General features: G+C 63.5%; 3 protein-coding genes across 5 annotated transcripts in view; 2 read left to right on the top strand and 1 right to left on the bottom strand.

Moving 5' to 3' along the window:
* LOC116829515 (DLA class II histocompatibility antigen, DR-1 beta chain-like) overlaps nt 1–20,855 on the top strand; it is a 63,248-nt gene that overhangs the window by 22,377 nt on the left and 20,016 nt on the right. The window lies entirely within an intron of this gene.
* On the bottom strand, nt 2,702–7,454 carry LOC116832757 (HLA class II histocompatibility antigen, DR alpha chain-like). Of its 3 annotated transcripts, XM_032793745.2 has the most exons (5): nt 7,331–7,453; nt 5,724–5,981; nt 4,996–5,277; nt 4,655–4,805; nt 2,702–3,468 (listed from the first exon to the last, which is right to left on the bottom strand). In XM_032793745.2, the coding sequence occupies exons 1-5, from the start codon at nt 7,410–7,412 to the stop codon at nt 3,465–3,467; spliced, it is 777 nt and encodes a 258-aa protein (XP_032649636.1). In that variant the 5' UTR covers nt 7,413–7,453; the 3' UTR covers nt 2,702–3,464. The 3 variants fall into 3 exon arrangements, with proteins under 3 accessions (XP_032649636.1, XP_032649638.1, XP_032649637.1); XM_032793747.2 differs by lacking the exon at nt 4,655–4,805 and having other exon boundaries at nt 7,331–7,454; XM_032793746.2 differs by lacking the exon at nt 2,702–3,468 and having other exon boundaries at nt 4,651–4,805.
* Nucleotides 9,418–14,896, top strand: LOC116832758 (rano class II histocompatibility antigen, A beta chain-like). Its single transcript, XM_075071560.1, is given in 9 exon segments — nt 9,418–9,620; nt 11,005–11,045; nt 11,048–11,095; nt 11,098–11,120; nt 11,123–11,276; nt 12,124–12,405; nt 13,690–13,800; nt 14,111–14,134; nt 14,502–14,896. Coding segments are annotated over 9 exon segments (807 nt in total). The 5' UTR covers nt 9,418–9,510; the 3' UTR covers nt 14,516–14,896.

The following is a 20,855-nucleotide window of genomic DNA, read 5'->3' as shown; positions in this document are numbered from 1 at the left end:
CCTGAACTCCCCCATCCCAGCTCCTTCATCAGTCCCAGGCCCCACCACAGCTAAGCCCTGACCCCTCTAGGCTCTGTCCTGTGTGCCAACCTGTCACGGAGTGTGGGGAGTCAGGGCCCTGCACCCCCAACTTCCTGCGATTCACCAGGACTCTCAACAGCCAGTAACGCAGAAGGTTTGTTAGACAACGGGAACACAGTCCCAGGCAGGACTTGTAGGTACAACCAGGACCCCTCAGCCAGGTCCCTCTGGGGGGCAAGGATCTTAGACCCCAGACTTGGGGTTCCTGCCTCTTCCCAGCCAGCCCCAAACTGAAACCAAAAACCTTCCAGCTGGCTCTCTCTCCCCTCCTTCTCTCCCCCTCTCCCTTTGTCTGGTTTCCCAGCGAAGGTGTCACCACGCCCCCCCCCCCCCGGCTCAGGTTACAGGCTCAGGTACCATCCCTCCCCTAAAGTCACCCCCTGCTCTCCCATCCCCCATGCAGACAGTCCCAGTAAAACGAGACGACATTCCCAGGTCAATCCACCCCACTCCTTCCTGCATCACACAACCCCTCGCCCTAGCCCTAAGCCCCACATCCGACTCTGGGTAACCCCAGAACCTCACATCCTGGCCCCTTCCTGAGCCCAGACTCTGCTACACCCTGTCCAGACCCACCCCCCACCACACCCCAACCCTGGGCAGTGCCCTGAGCCCGAGACCCTGCCAACCTCTGTCTCAGCCCCCCCCGACCCTGCTGGCACCGTGCTCTGCCCTCCCCACCACTGTTCAGTCTGCAGTTCACCCCACTGCCACCTGCCCCCACCCCCAGTGCTGCCCTGCAGCTCCCGGTCCTGCCCCATCCCGGTATTTCCAGGGCTCTCCCTGGTGCTGTTAGTTCCCGTACCCCAGCCAGGGCCCAGGAGGGAGTTTTGCAGGGCAGTAATCGCCAGGAGCGCTCTGCTGGCCTCTCCTGAAGGTCAGTACCACGTCTCTAGGGCCCTCACTTCACACTCCATCATGGAGCCACAACTGCCAAAGCCAGAAGGGACCGTCTGGAGCATCTGGTCTGAGCTCCTGCATGCACCCAGGCCAGAGAGTCGCATCCAGGGAATCCCAGCATCCAGCCCATATCTAGTAGTCGAACTAGAGCGGGTCTGTTAGAAAGAGACGTCCCAGCCCGATGTACAGACTCCAAGTGCTGTCAAATCCACCGTGTCCCTGGGTCGGCTGTTCCAATGGTTAGTGTCCCTCCCGGTTAAACATGTGTCCCTTATTTCTCGTCTGAAGTTGTCTCACTTCAGCTGCCAGTCACTGGCTCTTGTCCTGCTTTGTCTGTGAGATCAAAGAGCCCCCTGCTCCCAGACATCTCCTCCCCAGGAACCATCTCTTGGATGAACGGCAGAGCCTGGGCCCCTTTTGTCTCTCACTAAATCTTAGGTTTTTCCAGCCCTTGACTCATCTTTGTGGCTCCTCTCCGAACCCAACCGACATTTCAGCCTCCCTTCTGCACGGCAGAGCCCAGAACGGGACAGAGCAGCCAGTGACGCTCTCACCAGGGCTGTATATGGAGGTGACACATCTCCTTGCGCCTGCCTGATATTCCCCTGTTCATACAGCCCAGGGTCACATTCACCCTCTTCAGGTACATCTGCACTGCACTAGACACCCAGGGCTGGCCCGTGCCAGCTGATGGGCTCGCGGGGCTCCAGCTTCAGGGCTGTTTCATTGCAGTGTCGACTGCCAGGCCTGGGCTGGAGACCAGGGTAAAGCCACACGAGACGGGAGGGTCCCAGAGCCCTGGCTCCAGCCCGAGCCTGGAAGTCAACTCTATAATGAAATAGCTGCACAGCCCAAGTTCCATGAGCCCGAGACAGCTGGGCCAGGCCAGCCAGGGTGTCTGGTGGCAGGGCAGACACACCCTTGCCTCAGCAATGCACTGGGAGCTCCTGTTTAATTGGCTTCTAGCATGACCCCCACGTCCAGTCCAGTCACTGCTTCCCAGGGTACAGGCCAACCCACCCCTCCTGTGGGGCCCATGGCCTTGGTTCCCAGATGTACAGACTGCCTAGATTACTTATAGATGATCCCAAGGCCAGAAGGGACCATGTGACGGTCACATCTGACCCCTCCAGCACAGGCCAGAGACCTGCCCCAGGATAACTCCTAGAGAAGATCTCGGAGAAAAACAGCAAATTGTGATCCAAATACTGCCGGGGTGTAGAATCCACCACAGTCCTTGGGAAGCGGCTCCAGTGGTTCATTCCCCTCACTGGTAAAAACTGCACCTTAGTTCCAGCCTGAGCATGGCTGGCTTCAACTTCCAGCCATCAGATTGTGTTCGACCTCTCGCTGCTGGGCTGACAAGCCCATTAGTAAACACTTACTCCCCAGGTATCTTGCCCCTGACTGTCAGTCAGTGTCAGCAACGGGAATAGAACCCAGGAGTCCTGGCTCCCAGCCCACCCTCCCAGAGCTGGGATAGAACCCAGGAGTCCTGGCTCCTAGCCCCCACTGCTCTAACCCACCAGCTCCCACTCCCCTCCCATAGCTGGGAGAGAACCCAGGAGTCCTGGCTCCTTCCTTACCCCTCATACCAAACTCCCTTAACTCCTGGTATAACCCAGTGCCCTGGACAGACGGCGGCTGGGATGGGATAACACAGGCTGCCGCGGGCACGGCTCAGACTGACCAGATTTTAAATCACGATCAAAAACTCAGAAACGTCCCAAACCCACTTTATTGCTGTTAGCAAAGCTGCAGAGCGATGGAGGGGTACAGGGCGGGGGCTGTACAGGGACTGGGCCCTTCCCACACAGACCCCGCGCTGGGCGCTGGGCTCGGCAGGGCTGGACCCCGGGGGAGCCGCACACGGGTGCGATGGGGCCGTTAGCCGGGCACTGGGACTACCCCCAGCCATGGGCCCAATCCTGCCCCACAGGGACCCTATTGACCGGGAATGGCCCAATCTGGCCCAAAGCCTTCTGGGTAGTGGGTGGAGGGGCTGTACCTGGGGTGACTGACAGCAGCCTCTGGCCAATAGGGGCCGGACTCGGGGCCCAATCCAGCACCCATTGGATTCAAGAGAAACCTTCCCCGTGACGGCAATGGGGTTTGGATCAGCCCCGTGGGCCCTGCTGCCCCCGATGAGGGGCGACCCCCATTCCCAGCCCCATGGGGCAGCAGCCCTCTCCCCTGCTGCTCCCTGACAAGGGGCGACCCCCATTCCCAGCCCCATGGGCAGCAGCCCTCTCCGGAGATAGGTGCTCCCCGCAAGCCCAGCACAGGAGTGCGGAGAAGGGGGGGAGCCCAAGGGGCCGGCTCGATGGCGAGTCTCTAGCATGTTGGCTCAGCGCAATAACGGGGCCAGGGGTCTGGGTACAGCAGCTGGCACCAATGGGCGCGGAGTGGGGACAGTGGGTGGTGGTGCGAGTGGGTCCCACGCAGGCACCAGGGGGATTCGGGGCCCCGGCTCCTCCCTGCGTTTATCTGAAAGGCAAAGAGGGTCAGTTACCAGGAGCCCTGGGCCCCGATGTGAGACTGGCAGGGATCGGGGCCGTTCCCAGTGCCCCCAGGGAGTCTCCCATTGACACAGGGTAGGGCTGGGGGAGTCCCAGGGGCTGTGGCTGGCTGGAGGGGCGCAGGGGTTGGGGGTCTCCCAGTGGGCGTTGGGTGGGCCCAGAGAGTGTGAGTGGCAGGGATGGGCACAGCAGGTGGGTGGGATTGTGACAAAGTGGGGCTGTTCTGGCTGTGTTCTGTGAAGGCTGAGTGGGAAGTATTGACCTGGGAAGGTTGCAGGGGAGTTGGGACTGGCTGCCTTGGGGAAGGGAGGAGACCTGAGCATGTACCTGAGACCCCAGGAGGGGGATTGGAGGCCAGGTGACACCTCTGCCCTGGACACTGGACAAAGGACACAAAGGCTGGAGGAGGAGCGGGGGGAGGCTGAGTGAGAGGCAGGAGGGGGAGTTTTCAGTTTGGAGCAGGCTGGGAAATGGAGAGGGGCACCCCGCCGGGGCTTGGGCTTTCTAACGGGGCTGTGGCCTCCCTGGGGGCCCCAGATGGACCTAATTAAAGGGGGTCCTGTTGTCTGTACCTACAAGCTCTGTTTTAGACCGTGTTCCTGCCATCGAATAAACCTCTGTGTTACTGGCTGGCTGAGAGTCACGTCTGACTGCGCAGTGGGGGGCCAGGACCCTGTGGCTTCCCCAGGACCCCACCTGGGTGGGCTCGCTGTGGGAAGTGCACGGAGGGGCAGAGGATGCTGAATGCTCCAAGGAGAGACCCAGGAGGTGAAGCCGTGTGAGCTTCTTGCACTGCAGACAGTCTGCTCCAAGGGAGAGGAGGCTCCCCAAAGTCCTGCCTAGCTTTGTGGGGAGCAGTCAGAGCATCGTCTGGGGACTTCGTAACAGGGATTTCTCCAAAGGGTGCTGGGTGGGCCGAGGGGCTGTGGCTGGCTGGGGAGGCACAGCGGGTGGGGGGGTCTCCCCAGGGGGTGCTGGGTGGCCCAGGGGCTGCTTCTGGCTCGAGGGACAAAGTGGGTGGGGTCTCCCCAGGGGGTGTGGGTGGGGGAGGGGCTGTGGCTGGCTGAGGGGGCACAGCAGGCAGGGGGGTCTCCCCAGTGAGTGCTGGCTGGGCCCAGGGGCTGCAGGTGCCTCCCCGGGCAGCAGCTACTCACAAGGGGCCCCGCGGGTTGCGGGCAGCGTTCATCTTCATGCCCTTGATGATGAGGATGGTGCCCACGATGATGCCGATGATGCCCACGGCCAGACCCAGGGCGCACACCAGGGTCTCTGTGGTCTCGGGGACAGGGGTGGGCACCTGGACTTCTGGAGAGAGGGGGAGAGGGACAGGGCATGGAGTGAGGGGGGCTGTTCCCACCCCTCCCTCCCAGAGCTGGGATAGAACCCAGGTGTCCTGGCTCCCAGCCCCCACTCCCGATCCAGAGCTGGGAGAGAACCCAGGAGTCCTGGCTCCCAGCCCTGTGCCCAGCGGGGTCCCCTGGCGCCCCAGCCTCACCCCAGTGCTTTGTGAAGGGCTCAGGCAGCCCCCAGTGCTCCACCCGGCAGTCGTAGAAGTCGCCTTGGCTAGGGAGGAAGGCCAGGTAGGAGAACTTGCGGAAAGAGTTGTCCTGGCGGGGGTAGAAGTCGGTCTCGGAGACTCCCCCTGTCACCTCCTGCCCGTTCTTCAGCCACGTCACGCTGAGCACCGGTGGGGAGAACTTGTCCACAAAGCAGATCAGGACGTTGGGCTCCCCCAGCTCAACGGGTTCTTCGGGGAACACGGTCACCTCAGGGGGCACTGGGGAGACAGGGGTTTGTGGGTCCCATTGCCTGCCCTGAGCCAGCCAGTCCTTGCCCTGGGGCTCGATCGGAGCCAGCGCCCCCCAGAGGGGACAGACCCCTACCCCACTGCCTGCCCCTGAGCCAGTCAGTCCCTGGTGCTCGTGCTCCAACTCAGGGGTCTCTCCCCAGGACTGTGGGGGCGTCACCGGGGCCATCCCAGCTCCCTGTCCTGACAGCTCATGGGGCACAAGGGGCAAGGGAGAGAATCCCTCAGGGACTGGGAGGGGAGCTGAGGGGGGTCTGGTATTGGGCTGGGTGGGTGTGTGAGCAGGGGACAGTGGGGCAGACAGGAGGGGTCTCTGGATAAAAAGGTGGTTGGAGGGCTCAGGTCCCTGGCAGGGAAGGTGGGGGGACAGGTCAGGCCCCTGGCGGGAAAGGTGCCCCCACACCCTGATGCCGTACCGGTCTGGGCCCGCGTGCGATTGGACCTCTGGATCATGATCTCCATGTTCTTCTTCAGCACGGCCATGTTGCCCAGGGCGCCCTGCGCCTCGAAGCTGGTGAACTTGCCGAAGTCGGGCAGGCGCCAGACGGTCTCCTTCCTCTCCAGGTCCACATGGAAGATCTCGTCATGGTCGAACTCGAACATGAACTCCCCGGCCTCCCGCTGGGCCGGGTCCGTGCGCTGGTAGAAGGCCACCTGGGAGAGCATGTTCTCCGCTGTGGGGAGATGGGGGTCAGTACCGGCCACCCGGGGGGGCTGCTCCTCACCCCGGGGGAGGGGGTCTCAGCGCTTCCCCCAGCAGTGCAGCCCCCCAGCTCCCAGGCTGTGACATTTGCACTAGGGCTCCCCGGTGTCAGGGGAAGGCAGATGCATGAAGCACGGTGCCCCCCAGCATCGCGGTGGGGCTCTGGGGCCAGCACTGACAGCCAGGAGAGAGTGCCCCTGCCCCTGCCCCACCCCTCCCCCCAGCACAGGCCCCCGAGGGCTGCCCTGGTGCAAGGACTGAGAGAGCAGAGACCCCCCTGCTGACCCCTGCTCAGTTCCCTCGTTTCCAGTCACGTCTCCCAGCCGAGCAGTGACCAGAGCAAACCCGGCTCCGCTGGCAAGTGGGGACGTGACCCAGCCAAAGCAGCTCCTGGGGGGAGTTGGGGGCTGCAGCTGCAGGACATTTCATTCTCCCATCTGTGCGTGGGGCTGATTCCGTGTCCCGGGGTCGCCATGACCTGGTTCTCGGGGTGATTTCAGTGCCTGGCCCCCGACACTCACCCCCCAGGGCCGGTCACTGGGAGACCCCGGAACTCCCCAGCCAGAGATGTTAAAGCTGCGCTGGGGGGTCAGACACACTCCAGGGGGAGGGGTCTGGCTCCGGACTGAGGCTGGGAGTCCCCAGGGCCCAAGGGAGCTGGACACCTGCATTCTAGGGAGTCGTTTGCTGACCCCACTTGCCCAGCAGGATCTCACCAAGCGACTGCAAAGGAGGGAACCCGCCACCACTAGCCGAGGAAAGTCGGCCCCACAGAGCCCCGCACTGTGGGTCTGAGCCCTGGGGGGAAGGGAGACAATGGGGCCAGGCTGGGGAGTGGGGCCAGGGGCTCCCTGCTCTGCACAGACGCACTCAGTGCTCAGCAGGGTCTGGCCCTGGGGCGGCTCTTTGGGGAACATTCCCCAACCCCCCCTGTGCCTGGCACTACCCTGGGAGGGGTCAGCCCCCGAGTCCCTGTAGGGAAGGGGGCTGCACTCCTAGGGCAGGGCTGTGTCGTACCCAGACCACAGCAACTTCCCCACGATCCCTCTGCTGCCCCTGCACCAGCCTCCTCTCCCCGCTCCCTGCCATGGGGATGAGACCCTCCTCCCTCCACCCCATCCAGATCAGCTCCCCCTTCCTGCCCTGCCCACCCCATCCCCTGCCTACTATTGGATGAGACCCTCCTCCCTGCAGCTCCCCCCAAATCTGGCTCACCCCATGAGCCCCCCCCCATTGTCTCCTCACTGGGGGGGAGCCGGGTGCTTTGGGGGTGAAGCTGCCCCCCCGGCCCAGGTGTCACAGCCCCTGCCCCGCCCGTACCTGTCACCGCCCCGGCGCCCGGCAGTGCCAGCAGGGTGAGAAGGGCCAGCTGGGCCATGGGGACGCCCCGTCCTGCACCCATCTCCTCTCCCCGGCACTGGGCTGGGTGCGGGGCCGGCAGTGCTAGGGGGCCGGGGGGCACATGTCACACCCCGGGGGGCGGGGGCAAGGATGGGAGGCAGCGCCCAGCATTGGCGAGGGGAGCCCGGCCCAGGGGCCCGCACCCAATGGCAGAAATCCCTGCGCCGACCAGGCTGTTACCGGGCAGAGCAGCAGCGCTGAGCCTCGCCGGGAGGAGATGGAGAAATTCAGGGTTCCCGGTTCGCCGGATCGTGTCATGAGTCAGGATAATTCTTGTGTTTTCCTAAAGCCCCAGCTCCGGGAGTCACGTGAGTATGGGAGGATTTCAGGCTCGTTCTTAGAGACAAAGTGAGTGTCCAGCCCTCGGGGCTGTGGGGAGAGAGTCAGAGTGGGACCCCTGGGCGCCCTGAGGGCTCAAGACACAGCTCGTATTTGTACATCATTGCAGGATTTTTGGTGAGCCTGACTCATGATTTTTTTGGGGGGTCACACCATAGGCGTTGTTTGACTTCCATATTTGGGAGCGCAGCTTCAGTCAGGCCAACGGGCCATGCATGGGGGGGCAAATTCTGTGCCTGTCCAATGTTTGCAGTTTGGGGAGGAATAATAGCCCCCCTGCTCCATCAAATTACACCCATGGGTCATACCTCTGACCCATACAGTTGTGCGCTGGGGGGGGGGTGTAACACCTCTAACCCCCAGGTACCCTGATGGCTCAAAGAACAGAAGGCAAATAAAAAGAACCTCTGTGACAAGGTGGGACTGTTCTTCATGTTTTCTCTGAGTGCTGTGTGAGTGCCTCAGTTTCCCCTATGCATTTCTCGAGTGTCTGGGGGGGTGTGATTCTTGCAGAGCCTAGAGGGCAGGTGTGATGGTGTCTGCACAGAGAATGACCCACACTCTGTCTCCTGGCCACTGATGGCCTGGGCCCCTCCCCGGCAAGGTGCCAACAGAAGGTGTTGAAGAACAAAGAGATCAGGTGCCTCCTGGCCCAGGAAAGAGACAAAGGGAGAGGAGGGGCTGGAGGGGGTTTCAGTTTGGAGCTGGCTGGGGAAATGAAGGGGAGCCTAGATGGGGCTGTGGCCTCCCTGGGGCCCCCCCAAGATGGACCTGAGGGGGCCTATTGTCTGTACCTGCAAAACCTGTCTGGGACTGTGTTCCTGTCGTCTAAATAAACCTTCTGTGTTACTGGCTGGCTGAGTCACAGTGAATTGCAGGAAGCCGGGGGTGCAGGGCCCTGACTCCCCCAAACTCCGTGACAACCTCACAGCTGGTGTTGTTACATAAACTCAGGATTTTACAGCCAAACTCATAATTTTGGAGCATTCAGGGTTGGCAGTACTGCAAATTTCCAGCCAGACCCCTGTTCCTGCAGGCTGTGCGCCCACAGCGGGGCCCGGAGCAGGGCGGATGCAGCAGCACCGCCAGGGGGAGTTTGTCCCAGGTGCAGACGTGGCGCTGGGGGCCAGAGAAGCCCCTTAGGGAGATTGATGGTGGGAGCAGCTGGGAGGCCGAGCTGTGCCTGACCCATGGAGACTGAGCCCCCGTCCTGGTGGGGTCTGGGGCGGGGGGCACAGCTCAGGCCCATGGAGGAGGTAGAGGGTGAAGCTCAGAACTTCTATTTGTGGGGCCAGCCCCAAACCTTCCCCTGGGACTAAATTTACCCCCAACACACCAGAGACTCTCCACACCCATCCTGCCCCAGCTGGGAGCAGAGGGTCGAGGCACCAGGGGAAGGGGACGGCGGGTCCCAGGCCCGTTGCTGGGGGCCCTGCTCTGGTGGGGGCTGGTCCCTGGGCCAGCCCCGCTCTCCAGCTGCCCCGGGGCCATGGCAGGCGCTGGGTGAGTCCTGCAGCCCGACCCCAGGCCCTGCTCTGCCCCCGACGAGGGAGAAGTAGGGAACCGAGCCCTGCTGGGGCCAGCTCTGCCTGGCGACTGATGATGCTTCCCAGCCCCAATGCTGACTGGCCCCTGGGCTGGGGGTGCCCAATCCCTGGGGCCGTGGGCAGCGTCCCGGGGCTGGTGCTCGGAGCTGGGCAGAGAAGGTCTCAGTCTGGGAGGACCCGACAAGTTTCCAGGTCTCTCCCTCCTGAGCAGCGATGGGGGCGGGTCGGATCCTGGGGGCCGGGAGCCGCTGGGCTGGGGCTCTGCTAGTGACAGTGATGGTGCTGAGAACCCACCTGGCTCATTGCACGGAGCCTCCAGGTGAGCAGAGACCCCAGCGCCCCGGGGAGCCCCGTGCTGGGCAGCGCTGAGTGTATCCGGGGGGGTCAGACCCCAGCACCCCGGAGAGCCCCGTGCTGGGCAGCGCTGGGTGTATTCGGAGGGGGCTCGGACCCCAGCACCCCAGGGAGCCCCATCCTGGGCAGGTGCTGGGTGTATCTGGGGGAGGGGGGTGATCAGACCCACATGCCCCAGGAAGCTCCATCTGGGCAGCGCTGGGTGTATCTGGGGGGGATCAGACCCCAGTGCCCCACGTCCTGAGCAGGTGCCAGGTATTTCGGGGGGAGGTCAGACCCCAGCTCCCCGGGAAGCCCCATCCTGGGCAGCGCTGAGTGTATCTGGGGGGTCGGAGCCCACACACCCTGCGGATCACGTCCCAGGTGGGTGCTGGGTGTATCTGTGAGGTTCAGTTTGGACTGGACGACCCCACATGCCCCAGGGAGCCGCATGCCGGGCAGGCACTGGGTGTATCAAGGGGATCAGACCCCACATGCCCTGCGGAGCCGCATCCTGGTCACGAGTGTATTGGGGGAATCGGACCCTACTCACCCTGGGTGCCCTGTGCCAGGCAGCCACCAGGCGTATCAGGGGAATTGGACCCCACACACCCCGGGGAGTCCTGTCCTGGGCAGGCGCTGGGCAGATCAGGGTGGATCACCCCCTATGCCCTGGTGAGACCCCATCCAGGCAGACAGCAGATGTATGGGGGGTGGGGGGGGAGATTGGACCGCACACACCCCTGGGAGTCCTGTGCTGGGTGTGTTGGTCTCTCTCTTTCCTCCATGAGCTCCGGCTCTGCCTGCGGGGTTTGGGGGGGTCCCAGGGTGGGCAAGGGGAGGGGCCATGGGGGGACCAGGTCCCTCCCATGGGGGTGAGACACAATGCACAGAATCGTTCCCTTTTATGCCCCCTGCCCCAGGGGAACCTGGGGTGAACCCACATTAACAGGCTGCTCCAGAGCCAGACCCTGGGGCCTTCTCCTGCCCCACAGCGACCGGCCCCCAGCCCCCATGTCAGTGCCCCTGGCCTGGCTCCCAGCTCCCCTGCGCCTCCCCCATCTGTGCTGTGCCCCCCCGTGACTCAGTGTCCCCGCACCCTGTGCCCCACCCTGCCCCCATTTCTCTGCTGTGCCTCCTGCCCCACCCCTCGCCCCCCGCTGAGTGTCCCCCCGACCCCCAACTGCCCCTCCCCCACGTCTCCCCATGTTACTATCATCCCCCCGCAGCCCTGCGGGTTCCCGTCAGCGGCCAGTGGATCCAGGCGTGCCGGGGGGGGGTGTCCCGGGCTGTGGTTGTCCCTGCCCCCCCCGCTGAGCTCCGAGCCGCGGGGCAGGGGGCGGGTCCTGAGCCCAGCCCGTCTCCCCCCCCCAGAGCTTTCCTGTACCAGATAAAGATTGAGTGTTACTTCACCAACGCACCGGGCGGGTCCGGTATCTGTACCGGGACATCTACAACGGGCGGCGGACGTGCACTTCGACAGCGACCTGGGGGTGTGTATGTGGCGGACACGGAGCTGGGGCGGCCCGCGCCGAGGGGCTGGAACAAGGACCCGGCGATCCTGGCGCAGATGCGGGGTGAGGCGGACCGGTTCTGCCGACACAACTACGAGGCGGCGCAGACGGGGGAGGAGGTCGGCCGCACAGGTGAGCGGGGGGCGGCCAGGAGGGGGGCGGGGCTCCGAGGGGCGGGGTAATGGGGAGAGTCTCCCTCCCCCCCCCCCGCCTCGGGTCTGGCGCGGCGCCCCTGTCGGCGAGCGCAGAGCCCCACCCGGGTCAGTCTTCGGGGGGTGGCTGACCCCTCACCCCTGTCCCGGAGCCCCGCACCCTCGCGAGGTGTTCAGCCCCAGCGCCCCCCCCGACCACCTGGGGCAGGCGGCTGCTGCGGCTCCTACCCCCCTTCCTGCACTGTGGGGGCCAGGCGATGGGGCAGAGCTTCCCACCCCCCAACCCCACCCCTCCCCACTCAGGGTGCCCCTGGCAGGGGGTGGGGGCAGTCCCTGGGCTGAGACCCCATCTGCCTGGGCCCTGAGCATCAGACAGTCCCTGGCTCTGTCCCCATGGGGGTGACAGGACACAACTCCCCTCAGCCCCTTTCTGCTGATCCTGCCTGGGACAATGGGGGGCAGCAGAGAACCAGCCCCACCCCGGGGCAGTGAGGGGGGAATGGGGTGGCTGGGGAATCGGACTCCACACACCGTGGGGAGCCCTGTCTGTCCTGGGCATGTACAGGGGAATGGGACCCACACATCCAGGGTGCCCTGCCCCAGGCAGCTGCCAGGTGTATCAGGGGGTTGGATGCCCTGTCCTGGAAAGGTGCCGTGTGTATGGTTGGGGGGATTGGACTCCACACACCCTGGAGAGCATCGCCCTAGGCAGGTACTGGGCATATGGCGGGGGGGGATATTTCCCGGGGGGGGGGCACCTGTTCTCTCTGAGCCCCCCTCCATCTCTGGATCCTTCTCCAGCTTGCTCTCTCTCTCTCTCACCCCAGTTCAGCCCAAGGTGAAAGTTTCCCCCATGAAATCGGAGTCCCAGCCCCACTCTCACCTGCTGGTTTGCTCCGTGACGGGGTTTTACCCCTCGGGGATCGAGATCAAGTGGCTGAAGAACGGGCAGGAGCAGACGGCAGGGGTGGTGTCCACGGAGCTGCTCCAGAACGGAGACTGGACCTTCCAGATCCTGGTGATGCTGGAGATGAGCCCCCGGCGCGGGGACGTCTACACGTGCCAGGTGGAGCACATCAGCCTGCGGGGCCCCCTCACCGTGCACTGGGGTAAGAGTGCTGGGTCACCCAGCCCCCACGAATACCAGCCCAAGCCAAGACTTCAAAGCGCTGTCTACTGTAGCCTTTTGTTCTGCTTCATGTTAATTATGTTCCAGTGGGTTCAGCTCTGGGCTCCAGCCTCAAGTTCAACAACGTTATCTCTGTTTGTTCTGGATTTAGATCCCATGGGACCATAGCCACCTAACACGTACACGAGCGTCTGTCTTTTAGCAGTTTTATTAGGGTTACCAACAAAGGTCTAAATGTCACAGCACATACAACCCCTAAAGATAAGTACCACGTACTAGTCACATCCTCCTAGAGATGGTGTTTGTCTGTTGCCCTCTCATGGATTGACCATCAATATACGGGAGTGGTTCCTGCTGGAGTTTTCCATAGGAAGCTCCATTTTCCTGCTCTGAGCACTTAGAAGTATTTGATAACTTTGGTTTTATTTAAAACTTTAATTTCACTTCCTGGTCTTTATACTCAGTGTGCGGAGTTGAAATCTAGGGTGCTGCGTTAGTTGCTCCTGCAGTGGGGTTTGCTGACTGTTCAATATCATGGAATTCATTTGCTGCTGTATTTCTTACATTTCAACGCTCATGAGAATTTAGGTTCGGGGTAAAGTACTGATCATGTTCACGCTGGGAGCACTCTTCCAGAAGTGCTGAACTCATTATCTAAAGCTTATCGTTATATCCAAACCCAACAGGTGCCAAGGCAGAAAATCATTTTGCTTTGGGATTTACAGATTAATTAGATTAGGCATTTTGCTTACAACAGCTGTAACAGCTGGAGACACTTCATTTAATTTTTGATAATCAGTACTAAGATGCCATGATCCATCTGGTTTTTGTCAAACTGGAGAATTGCACATAGAAGTACATGCGCGAATGATTTCCTCTTGCAGCAGAGATTCAATGGTTTCAGCAGTACAGGTCTGTCACATCTTATGCGCATTTAACATGCGCAATTTCAGCTTTACGCGGATGGGAGCCCGGCCCGGAGGCCCCTGGCTCTGCCCCGGCCAGCACCGGTCACTGGCGTGGACGGGAGCCTGGCCAGAAGGACTCTGGCTCTGACCAGGCCGGCACCAGTCGCTGGCACGGACGGGAGCCCGGCCCGGAGGCCCCAGGCTCTGACCCAGCCGGTGCTGGTCACTGGCACAGATGGGAGCGCGGCCCGGAGGTCCCTGGCTCTGACCCGGCCAGTGCTGGTCACTGGCACAGATGGGAGCCCGGCCCGGAGGCCCCTGGCTCTGACCCGGCCCGTTCCATGTCCCTGTTTCAGAGGCGCAGTCTGACTCCGCCAGGAGCAAGATGCTGACGGGGGTCGGGGGCTTCGTGCTGGGGCTGATCTTCCTGGCGCCCGGACTCCTCATCTACCTGAAGAATAAGAAAGGTGAACGGCTCCGGGTGGGGGCGAGGCACTAGGGTGTGGCTGGGGAGCTGGGGGGGAGCTCAGAGGAACCCGCCAACACTAGCCAAGGAGGGAGTCTGCCCCGCAGAGCCTCCCCCCAACCCCCTGGGACTCTAGGTCAGGGATTTACAGTAATAACAGGGGAGGGGAGGTAACCCCAGGTCTGAGGGCGGGAGGGGGCTGGTTCCTAGTGAGGGAAGTTCCATGCCGTGGGGCAGGGGCTGGAGCTCTGACCCCCAGGAACCGGCTCTCCCCACACAGGGCTCTGACCATGTTTCTCTTTGTTTTTCAGGGCGCCCTGTTCCCCAACCTGCAGGTAATTTCAATCCCCCTCCCCCGTTAAACTCCCCTCTCCCCACACTGAGCACAGGCTGCCTGGGGCACCCGTGGGGCGACTGCTTCTGCCCCTCGGCCCATGACACCTACCCAGCTCAGCCCCTGGGCAGCTGGGCAATGGGGCGCTGGCCCCGCGGAGGAGGAGTCTGCGGCTCCCTCGTTCCCTGTTCAGGTCGATCCCCGAGCTGCTCCCGGGGGCAGAGGGTCCTGGGTCCTGCCGAGCATCATCCAGCCCTGCGGCTGCTGGGCAGAGTCCCTGGGGCGCCCTGGGGCCTGGCAGAGCAAAACCCCCGTCCGTCCCGTTAACCCAATGGCCAGGGGCTGATTTCTCTCCCCTCTCCCTGCAGGGCTCCTGAGTTAGATCCTGGGCGTCGGATCCCCCGGCCAGCAGGAGTTTCCATCCGTCTCCCCAGCACCTCACCCAGCCCGGAGAATGCAGAACTTGGGGCCGGTCCCTTCCTGTCCCCGTCTGCTCCCTGCGCTCTGCCCGACTCCAGCCCGCACTGCCCTCGCCTGGGGACCCGTCCCTGCCCCTCGGTCCCAACAGGGCCTGCCTTGGGGTGACCCCTCCTGTGTTAATCCTTTCCCTGCCCCAGCCCAGCCCCACATTCCCTCTTGCTGACCCCACTGCCCTCGGGGAACCTTTGGGGGATGCTGCTCCGCAGCCTGGGGGGAAGCTGGACTGAGGCCAGGCGCTGTTAGAACTGCTGCACCCTAATAAACTATTCCCAGCCCCCCCCTCTCCCTCCCCCCCTGCTCCATGCTTATTGCTCCCACGGGGCCGGGACAGGGCTGGGGGCTCTGGGCTCTGGCTGGGAAGAGGGGACTCAGGGCACAGGGCAGCTGCCCGGGGGGAGGGGACTCCCCAGACACACCCTGGGGCCATTCAGCGGCTCGAGGGATCAGGGCTGTGCTGGGCAGGGCCAGATCTGACTGGAGGGAGGGGACAGTACCCCAGAGGGGGGCTCTGGGGGTGGGGGTGACTCCNAGTCCTGCTCCCAGCCCCCTCCTCTCCCTCTGCTCTGACCACCAGTCCCCACTCCCCTCCCAGAACTGGGAGAGAACCCAGGAGTCCTGGCTCCCAGCCCCTCCTGCTCTAACCCACCAGCCCCCACTCCCTTCCCAGAGCCAGGGAGAGAACCCAGGAGTCCTGGCTCCCAGCCCCCCTGCTCTAAGCACCAGCCCCCACTCCCTTCCCAGAGCCAGGGAGAGAACCCAGGAGTCCTGGTTTCCAGCCCCCTCCTCTCCCCCTGCTCTGATTCACCAGCCCCACTCCCCTCCCAGAACTGGGAGAGAACCCAGGAGTCCTGGCTCCCAGCCCATCCTGCACTTCCCCTGCTGGATTCCCCCCGCCCCCATGTTCCTGCTCCCCCATCCAGCTCTATGGAGCAGGTGCTGCTGTGGGTCTGAACGGAGCCCCCGGTGACGCTCTCAGAGACAGACACGGGTCACTCCCTGTCCCCACGGCATCAGCAAAGGCTGCTCCCTGCAGGGACCAATGGCACGACACCAAGTCATAGCATGGGATCAGAACGGCTACAGGGTGGGATGTGGGGGGGGCAACATTCTCCCCAGGTGATTGGTCAGACCCAGGGCAGGGGTCTCCAAAGATTTACCAGCTCCCGTCTGGCTCTGGGGCTGCCTCTGTCTCAGTGTGGGGAACCCTCCCCTGCCCCATGGGGACCAACCAGCCCCGATTCCCTCTGTCCTCTCCCCCTGTAGCCCTCACACCGGCCTGTGGATGGGGGGACGCCAGCCAGGGCTCTCCTGGCATCACAGAGCCGGCTGAGACTCAGCAGCTGAGACTCCAGCAGCGCCTAGCGATGGGGGCCAGCAGTGCCCGTTCGAGGGGCTGGGCCGTTACGCTGCACTGTGCACCTGCTCCCCAGACATCGGGGCTCCTCAGGGCGTCCTGGGTCAGGCCTCTGGAGATAGAGGGGCCATAAGTCACCTCAGGACATGCCCCCCCTCCCAGTTCAAGGCAGGGGATGGAGCCGGGCTGAGGAGCAGTGGGGATGGGCTGGCAGGGGGACGGGGGGGGCCAGACTCCTTGCAGGTGGCAGCAAGGGCAGTGTCTGGAGCACCAGGGTCGTTCTTTCGGGTAGCGGCGTCGCCCCCTTGCAAAGGCCCAGCCTGAGATGGAGACAATGGTGCCTCCCCTGCCCCTGGGCTCCCCCCAGGACTCCAGGGGCACGCCACTGACACCTCCTCCCCCAAGCCAGATCCCTGCAAATGCCGGCAGGAGACAGGCCAAACGCCCAGCTCTGGGCTCTGCCGCACACCCGTCCCGCAGCAGGACGCGGGAGGGGGGCTGGACGCCAGATCTCAGGCCAGTCTGGGGGCCCAGCCTGGGGCGTAGCCGGGCGGATGTACAGCCAGTCAGGACAAGCTCCGCACGAGGCCGGACACAGGGATCCCAGCTGAAATCCCTGGGGCCGGGTTACGCAGGAGACCAGGCTGGCTGAGCAGAACCCAGGGGACATTTCAGAGGCCCAGGACTGCAGCCTCCCAGAGGCAGGGCTCCTGTGATTCCAGGGATCCCCTGGCCTGAAACCCCCCAACACACAGACCATCAACAGTCACATTTCACACCTCTTAAAAATGCCCCACCCCGGGCTGCTACAGCAACCAGCGCCAGGTGCCTGCCTGGACCCCTCTGAGCCCAGCTCCTCGGCCGGTCGGCCCCTCTCCTCCAGGGAGCCCCTGCGCCCCCTGCTCGCCTCTGGGGAAGGGGCAGCGCTGGAGAGCTGGGGGAGCACCAAGCCTCACAGCGATGGGGCAGCCGGGGCCCAGCTGGGGGGACCTTGCTGGGCTGATGTGCCGCAGTAGGGAACGGGGTGGGTTGACCTGGGACTGTCTGCATGGGGGATGGGAGAGCAGGGGATGACTTTAGGTGAGGGATGGTACCTGAGCCAGGAAGGGGGGTGGGGGGAGTGGACACCCCCCCACCCCCCAGAGCTCTTAGGTACAGAGAACGGGACCCCTCAGCCGGATGGGAGACCTGTAAGAGCGAATGAGCAGTGTGGGGGGCACAGTAGGGGGGTGCAGTCCCTCCAGGCAGTGCTGACCCCTGCGATGCAGTGGGGAGTATTGACCCGGTAATGTTGCAGGGGAGTTGTACTGGGACGGATGGGAGACTTTCCCTGAGGGATGGTACCTGAGCCTGTAACAGGAGAGCCCAGAAGAGGGGTGGGGCCAGGTGACACCTCTGCCCGGGAAACTGGACAAAGGAGAGGAGGAGGGGGTGGGGGAGAGAGCCAGCTGGAGGGGTTTTAGTTTCAGTTTGGGGCTGGCTGGGAAGAGGCAGGACCCTCAAGTCTGGAGTCTAAGCTCCTTGCCCCAGAGGGACCTGACTGAGGGGTCCTGCTTGTACCTACAAACCCTGCCTGGGCCTGTGTTCCTGTCGGCTAATAAACCTTCTGTGTTACTGGCTGGCTGAGAGCCCCGGGGAATCGCAGGAAGTGGGGGTGCAGGGCCCTGACTCCCCCACACTCTGTGACGTGTGTGTGAGGGGGACGCAGCATGGGGGGGGCTCAGTTTGCCCCCGAACCAGCAGAGCACGTCAGCACACGCGGCATCTCACAAATTTGAGGGGGTCGCTCACCAGCTCGTCGCTCGGCACGTTCACAGGATCGGGGCCTCTAGGCCCTTAGTGACCTGCCTGCATCCCCCTCCCCTGCCAGTCTGAGACCTCGGTCCAGCTCCTCCCCCTGCTGGGACACGGACACGGCCGGGCGTGTCCCCCACAACCTGGGGCCTGACCACACCAGAGAGATGTGTGTGTGTGTGTGTATATTCCAGGGGACCACAGGCAGATTGGCCCGCCCAGGCAGCTGCGCCCCCCCCCCCTCCAGCCTGCACGCCCCTGCACCCCCCAGGGGATTACCAGGGTCCTGATGCAGCTGCCTGGCTCTGACATATCCCACGGGCCATGCCTGGGCCTTGCACCCATCTGACACAGCACCAGGGCCCCTCAGGGTGCCAGGCTGAGGGTGGATTCCTCTGGGGAAGCTCCTCCTCGGGTGCAAACCAGCATTGCCTTCGGGGGGGGGGGGCATTGCTGATTTACACCGCTGAGTAGCTGGGTCTGATTCACCCTCACGTGGCCATTTCCATGTGTGCCTGTCACCAGGCAGGACAGGATCTCCGGGATCCCTGCGCTAGACCCCGACAGGAGCATCCCGCCCGCAGACGTGTCTGGCTCTGGGTCCACACTCAGGAACGTCTCTTTCCCGCTCTGCGCCGGCGGGCGGCTGCGCCAGCCCCTCCCTCCGCTGGGGGCTGGAAACGGGCTACGTGCCGGCCTCAGCCTGCTCCTGGCTGGGTCCCCCTCACTGGTTCTCTGGCCTTGGCCTGTAACTGCAGCAGCTCGTCCCCCCGCCAGGCGTTTACCCCCCTTGGCTACAGAGCGATGGGAGCCCCTGGCAGCTGAGCTCCTCCGGCCTCCTCTAGGTCAGCTCCAGCCCCCACACGGCCCAGCAGCCCTTTGGGGGTCATCAGCCCCGCGGGACCAGAGCCGGCCTCAGCGTTCCAGCTCCGCACCGGATTGGCTGGCACAAAATGGGGGCAAAGCACTCGCCCCCCACCCCCGTGTAACTGGCTGCATGACACACCGGGCGGCTAATGGGGGTGGGCTCAGGGATAAAATCCAGCTGCCAGTGGCCGGTGCAGGGCGCAAGCCACAGGCCGGCCTTGCAGGGGGCCACGGATCCGCAGGTGGGTTTGTTCCTGGCCCATATTTTCATGGGGGGTGAAGGAAAACAAAGCAATAGAAAAAGCCCCGAGCAGGGCGAGGCTGGGCGGAGTTGGGGGGAGCCAAGGAGGCAGGACACCAAAAATAACAACCCCCAAAGGCAGCAAAATTCTAGCTGATCTATTACAACATAACTTCCAACCTTACTTACAAACATTACACTGGCCGCCGGCTCAGCACCGGGGGCGCCCGCTGCCTGTCAAACCCCGAAAAGCCAAGACAGTCGCCCCGTGAACCGTGTGTCCGGCGGCACCAAGAAAATCAATTGGATCCCCCCCCAGCTGCAGGACGGGCAGCGTCACCAGAGCTCTGGGCTTGTGTGGGATTCAAACCCCGCGGCAGGGCCCAGACCCCTGTGTGTCTCCACACCTTAAATAATAGAATTAATTTAAAATAAAACAATCCAACCAGCGTCCTTCTCTTCGCTCCTCGGCCTCTTCCACGGGGGGAGGTTGGTGAAGTCTTTTAAAATACACCCAGAGCAACGTTGCAAACAACCCGGAGGGGGGTGGAATCTGAGCCCTGGGGAGATGTTAATTAACAGGGTTTCTTCATTATTGTAACTGATACAGCAGGGAAGGGAGAGAACCCAGGAGTCCTGATTCCCAGCCCCGTGCCTCCCTCCCATCACCCTCACCTCCTGCGTCTCTTCGGTGGGGAAGAGGCAGGTCTCCCTGCCAGCCGTGAAGTCGCAGTGCACCTTGAAGGAGTCCCGGGAGCAGCCCTCATTGGGGTCGATCCAGTACTTACGTGGTGGGGGACGGGGTGTTTTCAGTGCACAAAGAATCCTCTTTGTTCCGTCCCCCCCCGAGCCACCCCAGCAGCACGGCCCCCTAGCGCCACCCAGGCAGAGAGCCCCCCGCTGCCCCTGTCACGGACTCACAGATGGTGCCCACTCGTGGCTCCGTGCAGTCCGTGGGGGGGTGCCCCTTTCAGTGCAACAGTCCTTCTCGGGGGTCCACTCTCTCAGGGTCAGGCCCCTCCACCTCCTGGAGCCGCACCTCTCTGAGCCTCTGCACGTCTGTCTCTGCCGTGGGCACCTCAGGGAGTCCACGCGCTCTGGGCCCCCCGGGCCTCCTAACCCCCGAAGGAAGGCCTGGCCTCCCTCAGCCCAGCACATCCCAGTCCCCCTGCATCCAGGGGGGCTCTGCCTGCTCCCCCTCCAGCCCAGAGCCCCCTGCTTCCCAGCTGGGCCTCCGACATCCCCGGCCCCAAGCCCCTCTGTCCATTGGCTTCTCTCCAGGGAAACAGGGTCGTAAACAGGCAGGCCTGAGTCTCCTCCCCTCTCAGCCCCCCTCTGGCCCCTCTGGCTGGAACAGGTTGGTCAGGTCAGTGGAGGCCTCTCGCTGCAGCCCATTGTCCTCCCAATGGCCAGAACTGGCTGGTCAGGTCACCGGGGTCCTCTCCCTGCAGCCCATTGTCCTTCCCCTGGCCAGAACCGTCTGTGACTCCTGAGCTGGGTCCTCGAATCACCAGGTCACCAGTCGCTGGGGTCTCCATCCTCCAGGCCATTGGTCGGAGTCCTCAGTTCGCTCTCTGGTCCTGTGTCTCAAAAAACTCCCTCTCCCCTCCCCTTGTTAAAACAGTAACACCCAGGGACACTGAGTCCCCCTCCCTCTGCATGCAAACCACTGGGAAACCACGAAAAGAAAATCCCCCACTTCATCACATCCCCCCACCCCACCCCCTGCAGCCCAGCCCCTAGCGCTGCCCTGGGGCAATGGGGAGCCCTGACTGCCCGGGCAGAGCCCCCTGCTGCCCCCGTCCCCTGCAGCCCAGCCCCTAGCGCTGCCCTGGGGCAATGGGGAGCCCTGACTGCCCGGGCAGAGCCCCCTGCTGCCCCCCACGCCCTGCAGCCCAGCCCCTAGCGCCGCCCTGGGGCAATGGGGAGCCCTGACTGCCCAGACAGAGCCCCCTGCTACCCGCACTCCACCCCCTGCAGCCCAGC

Source organism: Chelonoidis abingdonii, chromosome 12, assembly GCF_003597395.2.
Source record: "Chelonoidis abingdonii isolate Lonesome George chromosome 12, CheloAbing_2.0, whole genome shotgun sequence".
In the NCBI taxonomy this organism is placed as follows: Eukaryota; Metazoa; Chordata; order Testudines; family Testudinidae; genus Chelonoidis; species Chelonoidis abingdonii.
This window is presented reverse-complemented; position numbering and strand designations above follow the sequence as displayed.